This window comes from Microcaecilia unicolor, chromosome 5, assembly GCF_901765095.1.
Source record: "Microcaecilia unicolor chromosome 5, aMicUni1.1, whole genome shotgun sequence".
In the NCBI taxonomy this organism is placed as follows: domain Eukaryota; kingdom Metazoa; phylum Chordata; class Amphibia; order Gymnophiona; family Siphonopidae; genus Microcaecilia; species Microcaecilia unicolor.
The window spans coordinates 105,668,615-105,688,886 of NC_044035.1; the positions used below are offsets into that span (position 1 = coordinate 105,668,615).

At 44.0% G+C, this 20,272-nt stretch overlaps 1 protein-coding gene across 1 annotated transcript in view; it reads right to left on the minus strand.

Annotated features, from left to right (window-relative positions):
* The window catches only part of LOC115471271 (putative hexokinase HKDC1), a 110,937-nt gene extending 90,970 nt beyond the window's left edge, over positions 1–19,967 (minus strand). Inside the window, exons 1-2 of the mRNA XM_030204973.1 lie at positions 19,823–19,967; positions 8,237–8,399 (exon numbers count right to left, since the gene is read on the minus strand). Coding sequence (XP_030060833.1) covers positions 8,237–8,399; positions 19,823–19,885 — 226 coding nt within the window. The 5' untranslated portion in view covers positions 19,886–19,967. The remainder of the gene's footprint in view (positions 1–8,236; positions 8,400–19,822) is intronic.
* Positions 19,968–20,272: the final 305 nt, after the last annotated feature.

Genomic DNA, 20,272 nt, shown 5'->3' on the forward strand with positions numbered 1-20,272 from the left:
ACTCAGTGAAACCTAGTGTAAATCCTTGTGCCTAAATTAGACGTGGATTGGTCTTATTCTATAACACTGCGTGCAAATTCCAGGAATGCCTCTGACCCGCCTGTGCCCCTCCCATGGCCACACCCCCTTTTCAGATCCACAGGGAAAAATTTACACGAGTATCTTCACAGAATAGAGACTATAAAGAGGCACATATAAATTTCAATAATTGCCAATTAACACCAATAATTTATTGTTAATGCTCAATTATCAGTGCTAATTGGCTTGTTAAGGATTTAAACTGAATGCACAATTTTGAGCACCACATACAGAATTAGGGTGATACAGGCGATATTCAAACCGTTATCCCATCTATCTGGATAAAGTTAGGACAGCACTTTTTCTGACCTAACATCCGGATAGAGGTCCAAATATCACTGCTCTCCAGATAAATTGTCACTACACCCATGTACCCCCTCCAGCTTTATGTGGATAGGGCTGAGGTGGCCTGAATGGATATTCAATAACTCTATTCGTACAGTTATCCAGATAAAGTCCTTTGAACATTCCACCCAGATTGTTTTCCTTTAGTTTAAGCTACCACTATAACTTTTTGTAGAGGATGTCACTTATCCCAGCACCCCAAATCTCAGGTACTGATAGCGCAGCCCCTTTAAACATAATCGTTCACCAAATACATGCACAGGAAAGTTTTATGTTCACAAAATAAAAAATGTAAAAAATGAAAAGCTAATATTTTTATGAGTTTGCAGTAAATGTAATTTCATATACAATATCAAAAATGTCAAACTAATCGAACTTGCTTCACGTATTGAGATGTTCTCTGCATGATTTTCTATAACTATCCTTCAGTGCAGGTATTCTAGGTAATCGGTTAAATTTGTATTTTCTTCCCTGAACTGTAGATGGTGCTCTCATCTTGGTCAGCTCTAATGTACAGAGTACAGAGCTGACAATGGCTTGTGTGCCTTTACAAGCACAACATCCAGCAAGATCACATTTTCTTTAATCTTTTTTTAACATATCAAACATATAAAAGGCAAGTGACCGTACTCACTTGCAAATGCGCAGTAGAGACTTCCCTCTCTGTCCCGCCCCCGCGTCAAGACGTGATGACGGGGCGAGGGGGGCGGGACAGAGAGGGAAACTGCGTGGAAGGGGAGGGAGGGAACCGCTGACGTCGCTACCGCTCCCCCCCCAAGGTAGCCGCTACCACCCCCCCCACCCCCCGGAGTCGCCACCACCCCCCCTTCACCCGGCCCGGGCCCTCTCTTCGTTATTCAACTTACAGCAGCGCCGAAACAGCAGCAAGCAGCTCAGCTTCAGCTCCCGTCGGCCTTCCTTCCCTGCCTGTGCCCCGCCCTCGCTGACGTGACGTCACATGAGGGCGAGGCACAGGCAGTGAAGGAAGGCCAACGGGAGCTGCAGCTTGCTGCTGTTTTGGCGCTGCTGTAAGTTGAATAACGAAGAGAGGGCCCGGGCTGAGTGAAGGGGGGAGGGGCGACTCCGGGGTGGGGGGGGGCGGTAGCGGCTACCTTGGGGGGGAGGGGACATGGGAGGTCTCAGAAGGAGGGGGGGCCTTGGAGCTGGGAGGGCTGGACTGAAGGGGGCCTTCCAGCTGGCTGGGAAGAAGGCACGGGGGGGGGGGCAAAGGGCCTTGGAACTGGGAGGGAGGGAATGGGGCCCCTTACAGTTGTGAGGGAGAGCAGGGGGCCTTGGAACTGGGAGGGAGGGAAGGGGGCCTTGGGAGCTGGGGGGGGAGGGCCTGGGGCCTTGGAACTGGGAGGGAGGGCGGGCAGGGGGCCTTGCAGCTGGGAAGGGGGGAGGACTGGAGCCTTGGAACTGGGAGGGAGGGCGGGCAGGGGGCCTTGCAGCTGGGAAGGGGGGAGGACTGGAGCCTTGGAGCTGGGATGGAGGGACAGAGGGGGCCTTGCAGCTGGCAGGGAAGGAGGATGGCAGGGGGCCTTGCAGCTGCAACGGGAGGGGGGCCTTGGGAAAAAAAACATTCCAATACGCGCCCGTTTTAACGGGCTTAACGGCTAGTCTAGGTATATAACAAATGAAACCACCTTACTGATCAAACTTAATACTTGTTTAACCACCAATAAAGCACAATCAAACTGACATACCTCCTGAGTCTGAAGTTAATGATATTCAAGTGAAAAACAGTTTAGTATCCCATAGAAAAGTACCCATTCTCCTCCACTCCTAATAACCAAGATCTTCTGTATTTCACTAGAAGAACTCAAATTATGGAATGGGATCCGCCTAGATTTAGGCAGTAAATAGGCAGCTACTTTTATAGATTATCTCCATATATGCACACATATATTTAAATGATGGTATTCTGACTGACCACTATTCTGTAAAGTCTCACTTATATGCATTGGTGTGTACTTTAGAAGAAGTAACACATGTGGTCTAAGATTGCGCAGAGCATGGGCAGAGTGCACATTTACTTGAGGTTGACTGAATTATGGTTTTGGTTTCAGATTCGGCACCAAAATTGACCCGAAATCTGGGTTTGGCTTTTGACTAAAAATACCTGTGCATTTTCAGCAGAAACTGAAATCATGGTTCTGCCTCCTGCCACTGCCACCACTATCCAAATCCATCCCCAACAGAAAACCCTCTCCCTCCCTGGGCCTTCCACCATTCCCCACACATAGGCCCTCTCCAGGCCTACCTTCTAAAAACACTGGTGGTTTAATGGCCTCTTTGGGGCAGGAGCTTTCCAAGTTGCTCCTGCATCTGCTGGCTGCATTGTCAAAATGGTGGCTGTGACTTCCCATGGCAGCCTTTTGAAACTGCTTCAGGAGATCGTGGCCGCCATTTTGGGATTGGAGCCAACATGAGCAGGATCAATTCCCAGGGCTTTTAGAAGGTAGGCCTGTGGAGGGTTTATAGGTGGGGGGGGGGGGGGGGGGAGGGTGAGCAGCCCGGGGGAGAGGCTGGCTTGGGGGACGGACTTGTGGTAGTGGCGGTGGCAGGGGCCAGGGTCATGATTTCAAATTCGGCTTTGGTTCCAGCTGAAACTGAGGGAAATTTCAGTTACGGATTCAGTTTTGGCTGAAACCAAAACCACTGGTTTTAGTCAGCCTCTAACATTTACACATGTACATTCAAGAATACTATAACTTACACACGTGCTTCAGCAAATTAGATGTGAGCATTTACACCAACTTTATGGCTGATTAAGTGCTCACAATGAGATTATGGGCACATGTGTGACATGCTACACTAGTATTCTATAAAGAAAAGTGTGTACCCAGCAGGGTCCAATTAGGCACTCAGCAGGCACCTAAAAATAGGGCCCCCATTCTAGAATTTCCCCCAATTGAGGATAATCCTCTACAGGTAACCAAAAGTTAGGCATCAGGATGATGCACACAAACCCCTGAATTCTATATATGGTGCTCAAAATTACGTGTGCAAATTTGGGCATGAGTACAATTTGCACACGCAATTTAATTGAGTAACAAGCCAATTAGGGATAATAATTGGGTGCTAACATTTATTGGTGTTAATTGGTTCCAACTTGCATTTACGCGTGCACCTTACTAAGCGCTATTCTACAAAGATGCGCACATAAATCTTTTAGTGCGCAATTGAAAGAGGGCATGGTCATGGGAGAGGCATGAGTGGATCAGGGATGTTCACCAAAGATGTGTGAGGTATTATAGAATTTGGGGGATCTATGCCTAATTTATACATGAGGATTTCACCAGGTTTCAGTTAGTGTAAATCCTCGCACCAAAACTTAGGCACAGATCCCAGTACTACAAATTATTCCATAAACGGTGCCCAACTTAGAGTGCTGTTTATAGAATAGCACTCAACGCACATGTTTTTGGCGCCCAAATTTGGGTGCTATTTACGGAATCTAGTCCTAAGCGTGTATTCTGTATCAGGTATTGTGTATGTAATTGCTGTTAAGTACATAAGTATTGCCATACTGGGACAGACCAAAGGTCCATGAAGCCCAGCATACTGTTTCCAACAGAGGTTAATCCAGGCTACTAGTACTTGGCAAGATCCTAAAACAGTACAATACATTTTATGCTGCTTATCCTAGAAATAAGCAGTGGATTTCCCCCAAGTCCATTTCAATAATGGCTCATGGACTTTCCTTTTAGGAAGCTAGCCAAACCTTTTTAAAAACCTGCTAAGCTAACTACTTTTACTACATTCTCTGGCAACGAATTCCAAAGTTTAATTACACGTTGAGTGAAGAAATATTTTCTCTGATGCGTTTTAAATTTACTACTTTGTAGCTTCATTGCATGCCCCCTAGTCCTAGTATTTTTGGAAAGAGTAAGCAAGCGATTCACGTCTACCCGTTCCAATCTACTCATTATTTTATAGACTTCTATCATATCTCCCCTCAGGCATCTTTTCTCCAAGCTGAAGAGCCCTAGCTGCTTTAGCCTTTCCTCATAGGGAACTCATTCCATCCATTTTTGAGATGCGGTGACCAGAATTGCACACAATATTTGAGGTACGGTCACACCATGCAGCGATACAAAGGCATTATAATGTCCTAATTTTTGTTTTCCATTCCTTTCCTAAAAATATTTAACATTCTATTTGTTTTCTTAGCCACCACTGCACACTGAGCAGAAGGTTTCAACATATCATCAACGATGACATCTAGATCCCTTTCCTGGTCGGTGACTCCTAATGTGGAACCTTGCATTACATAGCTATAGTTCGGGTTCCTTTTTCCCACATGCATCACTTTGTACTTGCTCACATTAAATGTCATCTCCCATTTGGTTGCCCAGTTTCCCAGTCTCGTAAGGTCCTGTTGTAATTTTTCACAATCCTCTTGCAATTTAACAAATTTGAATAACTTTGTGTCATCAGCAAAATTAATTACCTCAATAGTTACTCCCATCTCTAGATCATTTATAAATATGTTTAAATGCAGCAGTCCCAGCACAGACCCCGGGGAACTCCACTATCGACCCTTCTCCATTGAGAATACTGACCTTTTAACCCTACTCTCTGTCTTTTAACCCAATTTTAATCCACAGTAGAACACTACCTCCTATCCCATGACTTTCCAATTTCCTCTGGAGTTTTTCATGAAGTACTTTGTCAAATGCCTTTTGAAGATCCAGATACATAGTATCACCTGTCTCACCTTTATCCACATGTTTGTTCACCCCTTCAAAGAAAAGTAATAGATTGGTGAAGCAAGATTTCCCTTCACTAAATTCATGTTGGCTCTGTCCATGCTTTTGAATATGCTCTGTAATTTTGCTGTTGTCTTTACCATTTTGCCCAGCACCGACGTCAAGCTCACCAGTTTTTAATTTCCCGGATCACCTCTGGAACCATTTATAGAAAACTAGCATACGTTTGCAGTTATGCACCAAACTTTAGGCATGATGAATTATGTTAGCTCAATGGCTGGTGTAAATAATAGTGCGTAACTGCATTCAGATGCATAATTGATAGTATTCTATAACCTGTTCCTGAAATTCTATATTTTGTGCCTTAATTTCTATGCGGAAATTGAAATGTATTCTATAACAATGTGCATAACTTAAACTTAATTGTTTAACTAGTTAATCAGCGCTGTCAATTGGATATCCTGCATTTTTCACTTGGGCTTTTTTTTTTTTTTTCGAAAATGGACCAAAAATATAAACAAGCATAGCTCAAAAACATCTAGCAACTAGCAATTAAAAAAAAAAAATAGACATTTTGCTATTTCAAAAATGGCTATATTCCCCACTTGAATTTTGGACATTTTGAGCAAAACATCTAAATTAGGACTTAGATATCATATCAAAAATGCCCCACATAGGTGCCTAAGGGGCATTTTTTCAAAGCACATAGACGTCTCACAAATGGGCAAAACTCATCCATCTGCCCAAAACATCCAAATTACAATTTTGGAATGGCAGAATTTGGACATCCTACACTGCAGTTTGTCCAAATAGCAAGGATGTGTTTTTTAGGCGGGACTCGGGAGGGCCCAAAATTAGGACGTCTAACAACAGTAATCAAACCAGAAGAAACGTCCAAGCCTAAAAAGAAGGATGTTTTCATTTAGACCTGTTTCAATCATGTCCAGGGTACAAAAAGGTGTTCTGATTGACCATCTGAACACTGGAGGGATTAAGGCATGACCCCTCATGAATACCCCTGTAGTTGCTATTCTACTCCCTCTCGCCTGAAAGTGAAACCTAAAAGAATACAGAAGAAAACAGAAAACAGTTTGAGGAGTAGCCAAGTGTTCAGTGCAATGTACTGTAAAGCAGGGTACTCAGGTTCAGTGGCGTACCGAGGGTTGGCGGTGGGAGCGGACTGCCCCGGGTGCAGATCAAGGGGGGGGGGGGGTGTTCCGCTCTCACTGCTCCATCGGTCCTTGCCTTCCCAACTTCAGCGCCTTCCTGCAGTGCAACCTCTGCCGATCTGTCTCCTCTCAGGCGGTTCCTCTTTCTCCAGTCCCTCGCCACCTTCCAGTTCCTGTGCAGCCTGCACCTTCCTGCTTGCTACAAGTTCGCTCTGCCTCCATTGCTGCTGCTACACTGAAGTGCGGTAGGGTTACCATTTTGTGTTCTCTGAAAAAGAGGACACATGCCACGCCCCCGCCACACCCCACCACGCCCCCTTTCCCCTCCCCGTCACATAGTCCCCTCTCCCATCACATACTCCCCTCCACCCGTCACATCCTCCCCTTCCCTGGTGGTCTAGTGACAAATTCGGGGCAGGAAACAGCCCCCTCTTTCCTGCCCGGAGCGCTGCCTGCCCTTGCCTACATCCTTCTCGGACTCGGCTGGGGATTCAAAATGGCCGCCGAGAGTTGAAGCGGCCTCGCGAGACTTCAACTCTCGGCGGCCATTTTGAATCCCCAGCTGAGACTGAGAAGGAGGATGCCCCGAAGACGTCACTAGACCACCAGGGAAGATGGTAAGGAAGGGGAGGGGAGACCCACGGCGCCGAATCTGGATTGCGCAACCGCACGCACGCCCTCCCGCACGCACTTTTGTCCAGAAATCCGGACAAACGTGCGTGCAGGCAAAACCCGCCGGACACCCCGGACATGCCCTCAAAAAGAGGACATGTCCGGGGAAATCCGGACGAATGGTAACCCACTGGTGCCAGAACAAAAGTAATGCGGTTGCAGTATGCTTTGAAAGGTATACCAGAGGATCGTGCCGATCGGGGTCTCTAACATTTCTCTGCCCCAAGGAGATTGGTTGCTCTGCTCTACCTGTGGCTGCTGACTCCGCCCCTTTGAGTTCTCATCACTTCCCATTCTGGAGCAGAGCCAGTAGCCACCGGTAATTAGGCCCCTCAGGTTCAATTTCCATTTCAGCTGGGTTTTTTTAAAACCTTTAAATTGTGAGTCCTCTAGAAACAGACATATATCTACTGTACCTAAATATTTATGACACCTGCACTATTGAGGTGCTATACAGTCAGGTACAGGAGATATTTCCCTGTTACTGAAGGGCTCAGCATTTAAAATAAGAGTTGTAGGGAGATATGAACCTGGATACCTTGGTTTACAGTGCACTGCACTGACCACTAAGCCAGTAGCGTAGCCAGGTTGAGGGTGCGGGGGGAGTGGACAGCGGACTGCTGACGGCACTAGCAGGTATTTTAAACACGATAGATGACATGAAAAATAGGTGCCAGCGCTGTCGGAAGTCTGTTTGGGGGAGTGGCTGCTCACCTGGCGACCCACCAAGCTACATCTCTTCTCTAAGCTGCCCCTGTGCTCTACAAGGACGTCTGTGTGGCCATTTTTGAAAAACAATGCTGCCAGACAAACGTCCTTGTCTTTTTTTTTTTTTTGTATTCATAATTTAGACATTTCAGTTTGTAAAATGGCTGTTTATTTTGGACGTTCGTGCATATTTTCGAACAGGAAACCACAATGTATATCCCGTTTGAAAATGGCTGTGAGATGGACAGATTTTTTTGGACATTGTGAGCAGGACATCCCAATTCTGATATGGATGTCCTTTTGAAAGTGCCCCTCTATGTGTCTGTATAAAATACTAGGGGAAAAGTGTCAAATCGTGCCTAATTTGCCTGGACATTTATGCCTGCCAATTTCCTGGTTATGAGGAACATTTCATTAAAGCAACATGCACTTACATTATATGAAAAACAACACAATGTTTGCAGTGACATTCTGTATATTTTCCTGAATTCGGTGGAAGAGAGAGAGAGAGAGAGAGAGAGAGAGAGAGAGAGAGAGAGAGTTGCTCACCTGATCCATCAGGGGTTGACCTGACATGTGTTGGCAACATTTTCACTATAGCTGTGGGGTTTGTGCCCTTTTTCAGGCCCTTCTCCATCTCTGCCTGGAAACGAGCCTTAATGTCCAGTAACACATCATCGGAGAGACGCATGTGGTAGAGAAATCTGTCGACCTAAGGCCATGAAAGTTGCCAAGTTTTAATGATTTACCAGCATGCTATCACTGAATCAAGCTACTCTGTACTTCAATTGTACTACTACTACTATTTAGCATTTCTATAGCGCTACAAGGCGTACGCAGCGCTGCACAAACATAGAAGAAAGACAGTCCCTGCTCAAATTATTTAATACAATCATAGCTTAGCCTACAACCTATATGATGGCAATATGAAGCACTGATTTTTTTACCGACCCTGAAATAGTTTATAAAGACTGAGTGCCAAATTATTTTTTTCAAACTTTGGTCACATAACTTCAGAGCTTAATGAAGGGCTGTGTATTAGCTATATGATGTTTGCAAGAGTGAAACATAATATCCTAATTTTCTGCAAAAGATCCACCCAGTTTTTGCCTTGGGATTCTAAAACATGCACCTCCCCATATTTCTGAGTACAAAACATAGCCAAGATGATGCCAGTGTAGCTGGTATTTTAGGGTCCATTCCTTATATGGCTATGCAGTTCTTTAATGAGTTGTAAACCCAGAAAACAATGTTGTAGGGGTAACACCCAAAGATGAGTTACATTGTCACTAGCATCAGGCTAGTCCTGCTTTAATCTCTAGGCTCAAAGTTCAAATAAGGACTCTGAATCCAGGAAATCTGTGGGTCTGCATTCCTCTACCCAGCATAGCACAGCAAAACGTGTAAAAAAAAAAAAAAAAGAAAAGAAAAGAAAATTACACACCATAATTTATTTATTTGTTGCATTTGTATCCCACATTTTCCCACCTATTTGCAGACTCAATGTGGCTAACAAGCACCAATCAAGAGTAAATAAACAATTGGTTACATAAATAACAAGTGTACCATAATGGATACAATCAATTCAATAATGATTTTACAGGCTGGGTAGACTGGCTTCATCCCAGTACTGCCCCAAGGGCTGTGAAGGTAGTGCAGTCATACTAGGAACAAGGAAGAGCGGGACATAAAAATCACTCCCTGTCCATTGTTTCCCTTGTGGTGACCATGGCACAATGGGCAGGGTAAGGGTGCTTAGGGCATGTGTCACACAGAGTGTGATTCTGGCTTGGGATACTCCTGCTTCATCCTGAACTCCAGTAGGTCTCATGCAGCATGTAGAAACAACAGAAAAATAATGGTAATGGTGGCAGTCACCATTTAACAGTCACATAAAGAAAAATAGCTATTCATAATGATCGAAATCCAGCTTTTCTACCTCAAATCCACCAGGAAGCTTTTGGGTAACATATGCACACTTGTGGAGTCCATCTTGTGAGTGCATATTAACTGGCACATTCCTATTTACATAAGTGCCTAAGTACATAAGTACTGCCATACTGGGACAGACCGAAGGTCCATCAAGCCCAGCATCCTGTTTCTAACAGTGACCAATCCAGGTCACAAGTACCTGGCAAGATCCCAAAAAAGTACAATACATTTTATGCTGCTTATCATAGAAATAAGCAGTGAATTTTCCCCAATCCCATTTTAATAATGGTCTATGGTCTTTTCCTTTAGGAAGCCATTCAAACCCTTTTTTAAACCCTGCTAAGCTAACTGATTTTACTACATTCTCTGGCAATGAATTCCAGAGTTTAATTACACATTGAATGAAGAAAAATTTGCTATGGCATGTCTGAATAAGGCTTGACACCTCATTGTACTGTAACTTCTGTACTACTGTCTGTTATACCCAATCATCTCATTTCCCTGCAGTAATCTATATGTATCACACTGGAACACAGGGGCATTTGAAAGACTGCTGCTTCTTCATTTTGTGGCACAGATCTCTCTCTGAGTACAACTTGATTTAGCCAATTGATAGCAGTAAAGGCATCCTGTTTGTTTTCACAGCATCTCATACAGACATCTTCTAAACGTCAGCACTGAAGACTTCTCCAGCTGGCTGTTGTCTTCCTCCAAGGCCCCTCATTATCACTAGCATCTTTTAATAAGAGGTTGATTTCTCAGTAATAGCTGCCTGTAAACTCTTTCTCGTTAGGTCTACCGATTTCTCACTATCCTTTGATTTGTCATGGGTCTCACTAGTTACACTCTCTTCAGCAGATGAGATGAAACATAACATGTCTCCTGGTGGCTGACTTCCCTGCTTGGGAGCCAATGCAAAAAGCTAGTGTAGACAGCAGTGCATAGTTAGTGCAAGATCTGCACACAATTTTTTGGTCATGTGATGGAAAAATGGTTTTGCATAGAAGTTAACTCAAGCCCAGCATCCTGTTTCCAACGGTAGCCAATCTAGGTTACAAATACCTTGCAAGGTCCTAAAACAGTACAAAACATTTTATGATGCTTATCCTAGAAATAAGCAGTGGATTCCCAAAGCCCATTTTAATGATGGTCTATGGACTTTTCTTTTAGGAAGCTATCCAAACCTTTTTTAAACCTGCTAAGCTAACTGCTTTTACTACATTTTCTGGCAATGAATTCTAGAGTTTAATTACACTTTGGATGAAGAAATATTTTCTCTGATTCATTTTTAATTTACTTCTTTGTAGCTTCATTGCATGCCCCCTAGTCCTAGTATTTTTGGAAAGATTAAACAAGCAATTCACATCTACCTGTTCCAATCCATTCATTATTTTATAGAACTCTATCATATCTCCCCTCAGCCATCTTTTCTCCAAGCTGAAGAGCCCTAGCCACTTTAGCCTTTCTTCATAGGGAAGTCGTCCCATCTCCTTTATCATTTTCGTCGCCCTTCTCTATACCTTTTCTAATTCTACTATATCTTTTTTGAGATGCGGTGATCAGAATTATACACAATATTTGAGGTTCATTTGCACCATGGATCTCTTGGATGAGTGATACAGACTTTAAAGTAGAGATAGGTAAACTTGCAGACAGGACAGCCACATTTTTCTTGGGCTCTTTAGCTCCCCACTGATGGTTCAACAGGTTATCCACCAAAACGTGCAACAAAGCAGCTTTTTCTGGACCCCAGTAGTTAATGGGAGAACCATTATCTGGATTTCTCCTCTAGATCCAACAGTTGGACTCATAACAGTTCACATAACAATGCCTTTCCTATTTTGAGGTTTTTGATAGGATTTCCTGGAACCTTATAGACTCAGGTACTGTTTTTCTTGTCACTACAATTTTCTTGAAGCTCAAGATTTTATGAAACTTGCTTGAAGGCATCAGAACTGGAGGCACCCGTACTTCAACACACCAAGCATGGCATAAAGACATAAGTATATAATCATTGCTGTAATAGGACAGGCCAAAGGTCCATCACACTCAGCATCCTGTTTCCAACAGTGGTTAATTCAGGTCACATGTACCTGGTAATCCCGAAAGACTCAGTCACAAACAAAAGAAAAACTCCAAAGATAGGATGCACCAGGCAAAAAAACAGTAGTGGAATAAAAAAAAGAAACCTCTCACAGATGGTGTCCAAAAAGCTTTCTTTATTTCAATAAACTTCAAGAACAATTAAGGAGACCCGACATGACTCGTGTTTCGGCCCTACTGGCCTGCCTCAGGGGTCTAGGAATTTGTCATATCTTACATATTCCCAGAAAAGTTAATCAAAAAAAGTCTCCACTTAGTACTCACTGAAAAAAATAGAACAACTCTAATAGATGCAGTGTGCCACTATTGAAAAAAATTGTACATAAGTATTGCCATACTGGGAAAGACCAAAGGTCCATCGAGCCCAGCATCCTGATTCCAACAGTGGCCAATCCAGGTCACAAATACCTGGCAAGATACCAAAAAAGTACAAAACATTTTATACTGCTTATCCCAGAAATAGTGGATTTTCTGGGATAAGCAGTAGCTTTCCTCTATGTTTGCCTCCACACTTCTGAGCTTTTACAAGATCCCATTTCAGCATTTTAAAGTTTTGTTTGTAAAAACGTGCTCATCTGTCATTCAAGCTAACAAAGTCCATCAAGGCAGTTTACAATCTAAAATGTACTGAATATATACATAATATCCTAAACTTTTGATCTCCTCTTATTAAGAAATCCCTCACATGATTCATCCAATTCACTATCTGCCAAAGCCTGCTCTATATGCTTCTCAGGAAAGAATAAGGTGCACCTACTACTGTACTCTGTTGGCTTTACCTGATGGCTTCCTTTCCTTATAACCTCATTTCTTCTGCCTTCTTTTGCTTTTGTGTGGAATTCAGAGCAAAAACCACTGTTTCAATTCTTCACGGAAACCTGCCTCTGTAGCTTGTACCAGTGGCGTAGCCAGACTGCCAATTTTGGATGGGCCTGAACCCAAAGTGGGTGGGCACAAAATTTTCTCTCTACCCCCCTCCCCCAGCAAAATTTAGTCACGCTAATCAGATGCATTTGTCACACAGGGTAAAGTGCTGCTTTTCAGTGCATCAGATTTCAGAAAATTTATTTAATAGCCTAACACCCTTTTCAATGAGCTTTCAGAGGCCAAAACCTCCTGCCTCAGGTCAGTATAATGCTGTTACGGTATCCTCGCCTGACCTAAGGAAGAAAGTATTGGTCTCTGAAACTTCATTAACACAGGTACCATATTACTTTATCCTAAATTAAAAATAAAATTATTTTCTTTACCTTTCTTGTATGGCCATTTACTTTTTCTCATTGTGTCGCTCCCAGTCTCTAGATTCTGCTTTCCTTCGTTTTCGCTTAACTCTTCTGCCACGGTTTCCTGGCCATTTCTCATTTTTCTCTCCTTTTTCTTTGCTTTCTTCAATATTTTTCTGCCTCTCTCTCTCTGTCCTGATTTAATTCATTCTTACTATCCATTCTTTAATTTCCTTCATCTACTTATGGCTTTTCATCTTTTTCTCACCCTTGTTCTCCCCATGCCCCTTCCTCTTATTCTCCAGTCTTTCACTACTCTCCTTTTCCATCCAGCAGCTCTCTTCTTTCTCTCCCCATCCTTCCAGTCTCCCCTCTCTCTCCCCATCCTTCCAGTAGTCTCCCCTCTTTCTTTCTGCATCCTTCCGTCCAGTGTCACCTTTCTCCCTACCCTTCCATCCAGCGTCTTCCCTCTTTCTCTCCCCATCCTTCCATCCATCTATCCTCTCTCCTGATCCTTCCATCTAATGTCTCTCTCCCTCTTTCTAACCAGTGTCTCTGTATCACTCTACCCTTTTCTGTTCAGTGTCCCTTCTCTCTCCACATCCTTCCAGTCTCTCACCTTTCTCTGCATCCTTCCAGTCTCTCCCCTTTCTCTCCCCATCCTTCCATCCAGAGTCTCTCTCCCCATCCATCCATTTTCCCTCTTTCTCTCCCCATCCTTCCATCTGTTTTCTATCTTTTCTCCCCATCCTTCCATGTTTTCCCTCATTCTCTGCCATCCTTCCATGTTTTCCCTCTTTCTCCCCATCCTGCCATGTTTTCCCTCATTCTCTGCCATCCTTCCATCTGTTTTCCCTCTTTTCTCCCCATCCTTCCATGTTTTCCCTCCTTCTCCCCATCCTTCCATGTTTTCCCTCATTCTCTGCCATCCTTCCATGTTTTCCCTCTTTCTCCCCATCCTTCCATGTTTTCCCTCTTTCTCCCCATCCTTCCATCTGTTTTCCCTCTTTTCTCCCCATCCTTCCATGTTTTCCCTCTTTCTCCCCATCCTTCCATCTGTTTTCCCTCTTTTTCTCCCCATCCTTCCATGTTTTCCCTCTTTTCTTCGACGAGGCCCGCCCTGCATGCCAGCGCCAGCCCCCATTGACGGCTACTGCTGCTTTTCCTGTTGAGCAGCAGGGCCGGCGCTACAAAAAAGAAGAAGCGCTAACGGCGCTAAGGACGAGAAATGTTTAAAAAAAAAAAAAAGCGCGGCACCGGCAGGCACTGTCTCGGCAGCCTTGAGGCATTGGCTGCTGAGGCATTGGCTGCTGGCTCGCAGGCTCTGGGAGGAGCCTGCGAGCCAGCAGCCAATGCCTCAGCAGCCAATGCCTCAAGGCTGCCGAGACAGTGCCTGCCGGTGCCGCGCTTTTTTTTTTTTAAACATTTCTCGTCCTTAGCGCTGTTAGCACTTCTTCTTTTTTGTAGCGCCGGCCCTGCTGCTCAACAGGAAAAGCAGCAGTGGCCGGCAATGGGGGCTGGCGCTGGCATGCAGGGCGGGCCTGGACTGAAATTGGGTGGGCCTGGGCCCACCCACGCCCACCCGTAGCTCAGTGGCGTAGCCAGACCTGAGATTTTGGGTGGGCCCAGAGCTAATATGGGTGGGCACGCACTGTCTATATAAGTATGAGCAGTGTCTCTTGGGATCCTACAAAATAATGCCTTAGAATTCACTTGATGATGGATTTCTAAGTAGTCTGCCCAAAAGCTGCCCTGCATCAGTATAACCACATACATACGTAATGGAAAAATTGATATTTTTAAATATAATTACATTATCCCACAATCGCTCCACTGCAAAATGCTATGCACAAACTTGTGCAAAAACACACTCATATCCTTACTAAACCATAACAGCACTAATTCCAAGGACAGGACGAGCTACAACCTTATGCTTGAAAAGGCAGAACTGTAATTACACTAGGCTCTAAAACACCAATACACCACCTCGTGAAAAAAAAAAGCAAAACAAAAAGGGCAGCAAATACTACACGCTATCAGAATACTGCACCTTGATCACACATGAACAACATATGACACAACGGACATGACACAAGGAACTAGAAATCAAAAAATATGAAGGCAAAATACTGAACTGGAAAGTTAACTCAAGAAGTCAGACTCAGCATGCAGCAATACCAGAAAATTTGAAACTTACATGCAATATATCACAGATGTACATTTCCAAAAGCTGACATATTCCAATTAATAAATTCTGAATAAAATACTTTTTTCTACCTTTGTAGTCTGATCTATTCGCTTTGGTCCCAGTGTCTTCTGTTTCATGCAATGTCTTCTTTCCATCTGATATTTTTTCTCTCACCATGTCCACCATCCTCTTGTGTCCTTATGTGTCCTGTCTACCATCTGTAGCCCTGTCCCTATCCTTCCTCAACTCAGCAGTTTTCCTTCCATCCATATCCAGCATTTCTCCTCACTCCCCTCCATCCATGTGCATCTACTTCCTGTCTTCCCTCCCCTCCATCCATGAGCATCTCCTTCCTTTGTCTTTCCTTCCCTCCATCCTTGTACAACATTTTTCCTCTCTTCCCTGCCCTCCACTCCATCCACGTCCAGCATTTCTCCTCTCTTCCCTCCCCTCCATCCATGCGCATCTCCTCCCTGACTTCTCTCCCCTCCCTCCATCCAGCAACTCTCCATTCTCCCCTGCCCTCTCCTCCATCCACCCATATCCAGCAAATGTCCTCTGTCCCCTGCCCCCTCCATTCATCCATCCATGTTCAGCAAGTCTCCTTTCCTTTCCCCTGCCCTCCCCTCCATCCATCCACCCACCCATATCCAGCAAATTTCCTCTCTCCCCCCTTTCCCCTCCATCCATGCCCAGCAATTCTCCTCCTTCCCCTGCCCTCCGCTCCATGTCCAGCAACTCTCCATTCCCCTGCCTTCTCCTCAATCCAACTGCAGAAAATTTCCTCTCTCCCCTTTCCCCTCCATCCATGCCCAGCAATTCTCCTCCTTCCCCTGCCCTCCGCCATGTCCAGCAACTCTCCATTCCCCTGCATTGTCCTCCATCCAACTCCAGCAAATTTCCTCTCTCCCCTTTCCCCTCCATCCATGCCCAGCAATTCTCCTCCTTCCCCTGCCCTCCGCTCCATGTCCAGCAACTCTCCATTCCCCTGCCTTCTCCTCAATCCAACTGCAGCAAATTTCCTCTCTCCCCTTTCCCCTCCATCCATGCCCAGCAATTCTCCTCCTTCCCCTGCCCTCCGCCATGTCCAGCAACTCTCCATTCCCCTGCCTTCTCCTCCATCCATCTCCAGCAAATTTTCTCTCCCCTTTCCCCTCCATCCATGCATGCCCAGCAATTCTCCTCCGTCCCCTGCCCTCCACTCCATGTCCAGCAACTCTCCATTCCCTTGCCTTCTCCTCCATCCATCTTCAGCAAATTTCCTCTCTCCCCTGTCCCCTCTAGCAATCCCTGTTGTCCAGCAATTCTCCTCTCTCCCCTGCCCATCCTGTTTCTATCCATCCCCTTCCCCATTCTATCCAGCATCTCCCTCCCCCTCTCTCCCCCTTCACAGCATCTCCCATCTGTCTCAAACAACGACAACGTGGATGCAGCTTGAGGCAGCTCACAGGTTTGCCTGCTTTAACTTGCCTGAACGGCGACGGCTGCGCGGGGGAGTGGAATAGATAGGCTGCTGGCTCACTTCCACTCCACTCCCCAAGTCGCAGCGGCGAACGGACGGCCCTAAAAGCAGCAAGCAACCAGGATCGTCGACTCCGTCTTTCCTTCGCTTCCTGCCCTCTCTGCGTGCGTCCCGCCTTCCTCTGATGTTATTTCCTTTCGAGTGGGCGGGACGCCCCTGCCGTAGCTACGCCCCTGGCTTGTACTCTCCCTTTAAAGATCTCTCTTTATTTTGGCTGATAGACTACGGGGGTTCTAAGACCTATGGCTTTCATTCTTACCACTAGTGATGCTGCTGGTCATAGATCTCTTAAGAGGATGAACTATTTTTCCTCCTGTTTCTTCCAATCTCATGCCTAGCCCTTGCAACCACTGACATGAGTGAATGAGAAACAGTCTATCTATATTGTACAATCTATAGATATTTTATGTTAATGTACAACATAGTGAACACACCACATCTAATACTAGAAGAAAGAGATTGCATGGACCTACAGAAAACAGAGTTTAAAAGGCACCTTTCTTAGGGACCCTTTTACTAAGCTGTGTAGGCACCTATGCGCGCCCAATGCGTGCCAATTTGGAGTTACCGCCCGGCTACCGCGTGGCCTTTGTGGTAATTTCATTTTTGACGTGCGTCTGAAAAATAAATTATTTTTTGATTCACGTGTCAAGCGGCATTCTACACACGTAGGTCATTATCGCCTGGTTAATGCGTGAGACCTTACCATTAAGTCAACGGCTGGCGGTAAGGTCTCAGACCTAAAATGGACGCACGCCAATTTTTACTTTGCCGCGCATCCATTTTCAGCAAAAAATTTTAAACAGGCATTTTTTACAGGTGAGCTGAAAAATGGATCTGCGCGCACCCAAAACCTGCGCCTACACTACCACAGGCCATTTTACTAAGGACCCCGTGATGTTTACCTGCCTCTTTGCTGAGTTTTATGTGCTCTTTGGTTTCTTTTCATTTTGAGGTTACCCAATCTTCCTAGACTCCCATATTTTGTACATTATTTATATAAGCAGGAGATAGATGAGAGTGAGATTAATGCTAAATGTCTTCTGTCTTTATCAAATTCTGTCCATCTGTAATCAAATCTTCAATTCATTTATAATCAAATGTACCAATTTATTACGTCAATGTGCCTTTGATTTGTCATATAGTCCCCAGTGAACATGATCTATTTTGTAATCTTCTAATGCTAATACAAAGTCATGTTTCTTTCCTTTGACAAGCATGTTTCAACAACTGTGAGTTCTCTATTCAGGTAGCAATATCCACATGTTGACTGGTCCTTTAAAAATGTCACTGTTGTTTCTCAGTACTAAACCTAGATCCTAAGCACACAAGAAATGCCATGTTGATTCAGATCCACAGTCCACTGAACCCAGCATTGTGTCTCCAAGAGTGACCAGTCTGGATCAGTTAGATATACCCTGTGCATCCACATGGTGAAGTCCATATCATGTTGCTCACTATCCGAAGGGAAAGGTGGCCAACCAAAGGTCAAATTAACATTTTCTAATGGATCTATCCACCAGAAAATTGTGCAAATCTTTTGTAAACCCAGGTATACTCTTTGTCTTGACCACATCACTCAGCAACAAATTCTAATGCAAAATTGTGCTTTGACTGATCTTTAAATATTAAAGTATTTCTTATAGCTTTCATGAAGCTGTGTGATATTCCTAATATGTTATTTACGTGTTTTCAATATTTTGGTATTGTAGGCTATGGATAACTTTAGGGGCCCTTTTACTAAAGGGTTGGGGGCTCAGCTGCTGCTCCTTGTGATCTTGGCCAAGTCACTTAACCCTCCATTGCCTCAGATACAAACTTAGATTGTGAGCCCTCCTGGGACAGAGAAATATCCAGTGTACTTGAATGTAACTCACATTGAGCTACTATTGAAAAAGGTGTGAGCAAAATCTAAATAAATAAAATTCAGAACTACTGCTGGGCTACCATAGGAGTCTGGTGGTCATTGCCACCCCCAGCATGTACCATTTCCAGCGCTACAAAAATATTTTCTATTTTTGTAGCACCGGTGTTTACTCGGCAGTAAAGCACAGGAGCCCTTATCATCACCTCAGTGGGTGGTGGTAATCTCCCCCCCGAAATGGTCACATGGTAAGTGCTTCATCTACTGCATGGCCATTTCTTTTTGGAAAAAAAAAGACAGCCTTTTATCCACTGCGGTAAAAGTGGGCCTCAGCGTGCAACAAAAACATGCTCTGACACTAGCATAGGACCCTTTTACTTCAGCTTATTAAAAGGAACCCTTAGTGCTTATTTTACAAAATTACTCCTTTCTAACAAATACATTTAATGTAGAGCAATTTTCTTAATTGCTAATTACTTGGATGTTTTTTTATGCTGACCAATGAGAAAAAGCAAATCAAAATATTTAAAATAAATCTTAAAATGCCATTTTAATACTATGGAAAAGCAAATATTGTACATGTTCTTGAAGTGAAAAGGCTTAATCCTTCCAGATAAACCAGTCACTTGCCTTAAGTATCAATAGTGTTTTTGGACTGGGTCATCCATTTGTCCTTATCTTCTATGTGCCTTAAACTTGAAGGATCATATTCATAGGGGAAAGAAGCCCCCCCACCCCATCAACATGTCACTAAATATATTGTCTGGAAGGCCGTTATAACCAGTGAAGCACTATCCCCATGCCAGTGTATGTGGTTGGGGGACTGCAGTAAATTATGGGATGCCATTCTGTTTCACACTCAGAAGTAATGAATTTTACTCAGGCAGCTAATCTTCCTCATTGTAAATTAGTCTGCCGTAAAAGTGGGTCTCTATACCATCATTAAGCTGAGAAACCAAAGAACTAAAAAGTCAGTTCAAAAGACATTAGAAAAATGTTTGATAACTTTTGACGATGAATGTCCTTGAATACATGAGTTTACCAGTGTAGAATTCTAGGGCCTAATTTATAAGCAGCTAAGAAAAATGAAGCCATTAAATGATTTCCCCAGAGGTACGATACTTGAGTAATTGTGCCAGTGGGGAAATCATTTTATGAAACAAGCTGGTGGTGGTCTTTTTTTCTTTAATTTAAATATGCTTCACTACACCACTGTATTTACTGTATATTATAATTTCACATCTTCTATGATACTGTGAAGCTACAGCTAAAAGTGCCCTCAGACTACCACAATGGATCTTACCTTCTTGATTTGGTCCTCTTTCAGTTTTGTGAACCAAAAGGACACTAGATGCACAGCAAACATTTTCTTGCAAGTTTCTCCCAGTCACAAAAATGGTATACACTTATCAGGACATGTGTTCAGTCCTAATGCATTGCTTCTCTCTCCCAGGATAAGTTGGAGAATTCTGTTTATAACTGTGCTCCTTCGATAGCCATAAGCAAGTCTTCTTTAGAAAAGAGAGATTGAAGACTAACCCCATTCAGTCTTGTGCTATGTTGGTTCAATGATTAAACCACCAGCAGGCTTGCTTGCTCACTCTCTCCCATATTTTTTTTATTATCTAGAAGTAAAGGCCTGGACAACTGCCAAGGTCCAAGGGAGAAAAATGAATTATTTCCAGCATTTCTTTTATCAGATTAACAGTGCAGTTGCTAGGAAATGTCCTTTATCACAACTTTACTTGGTGTA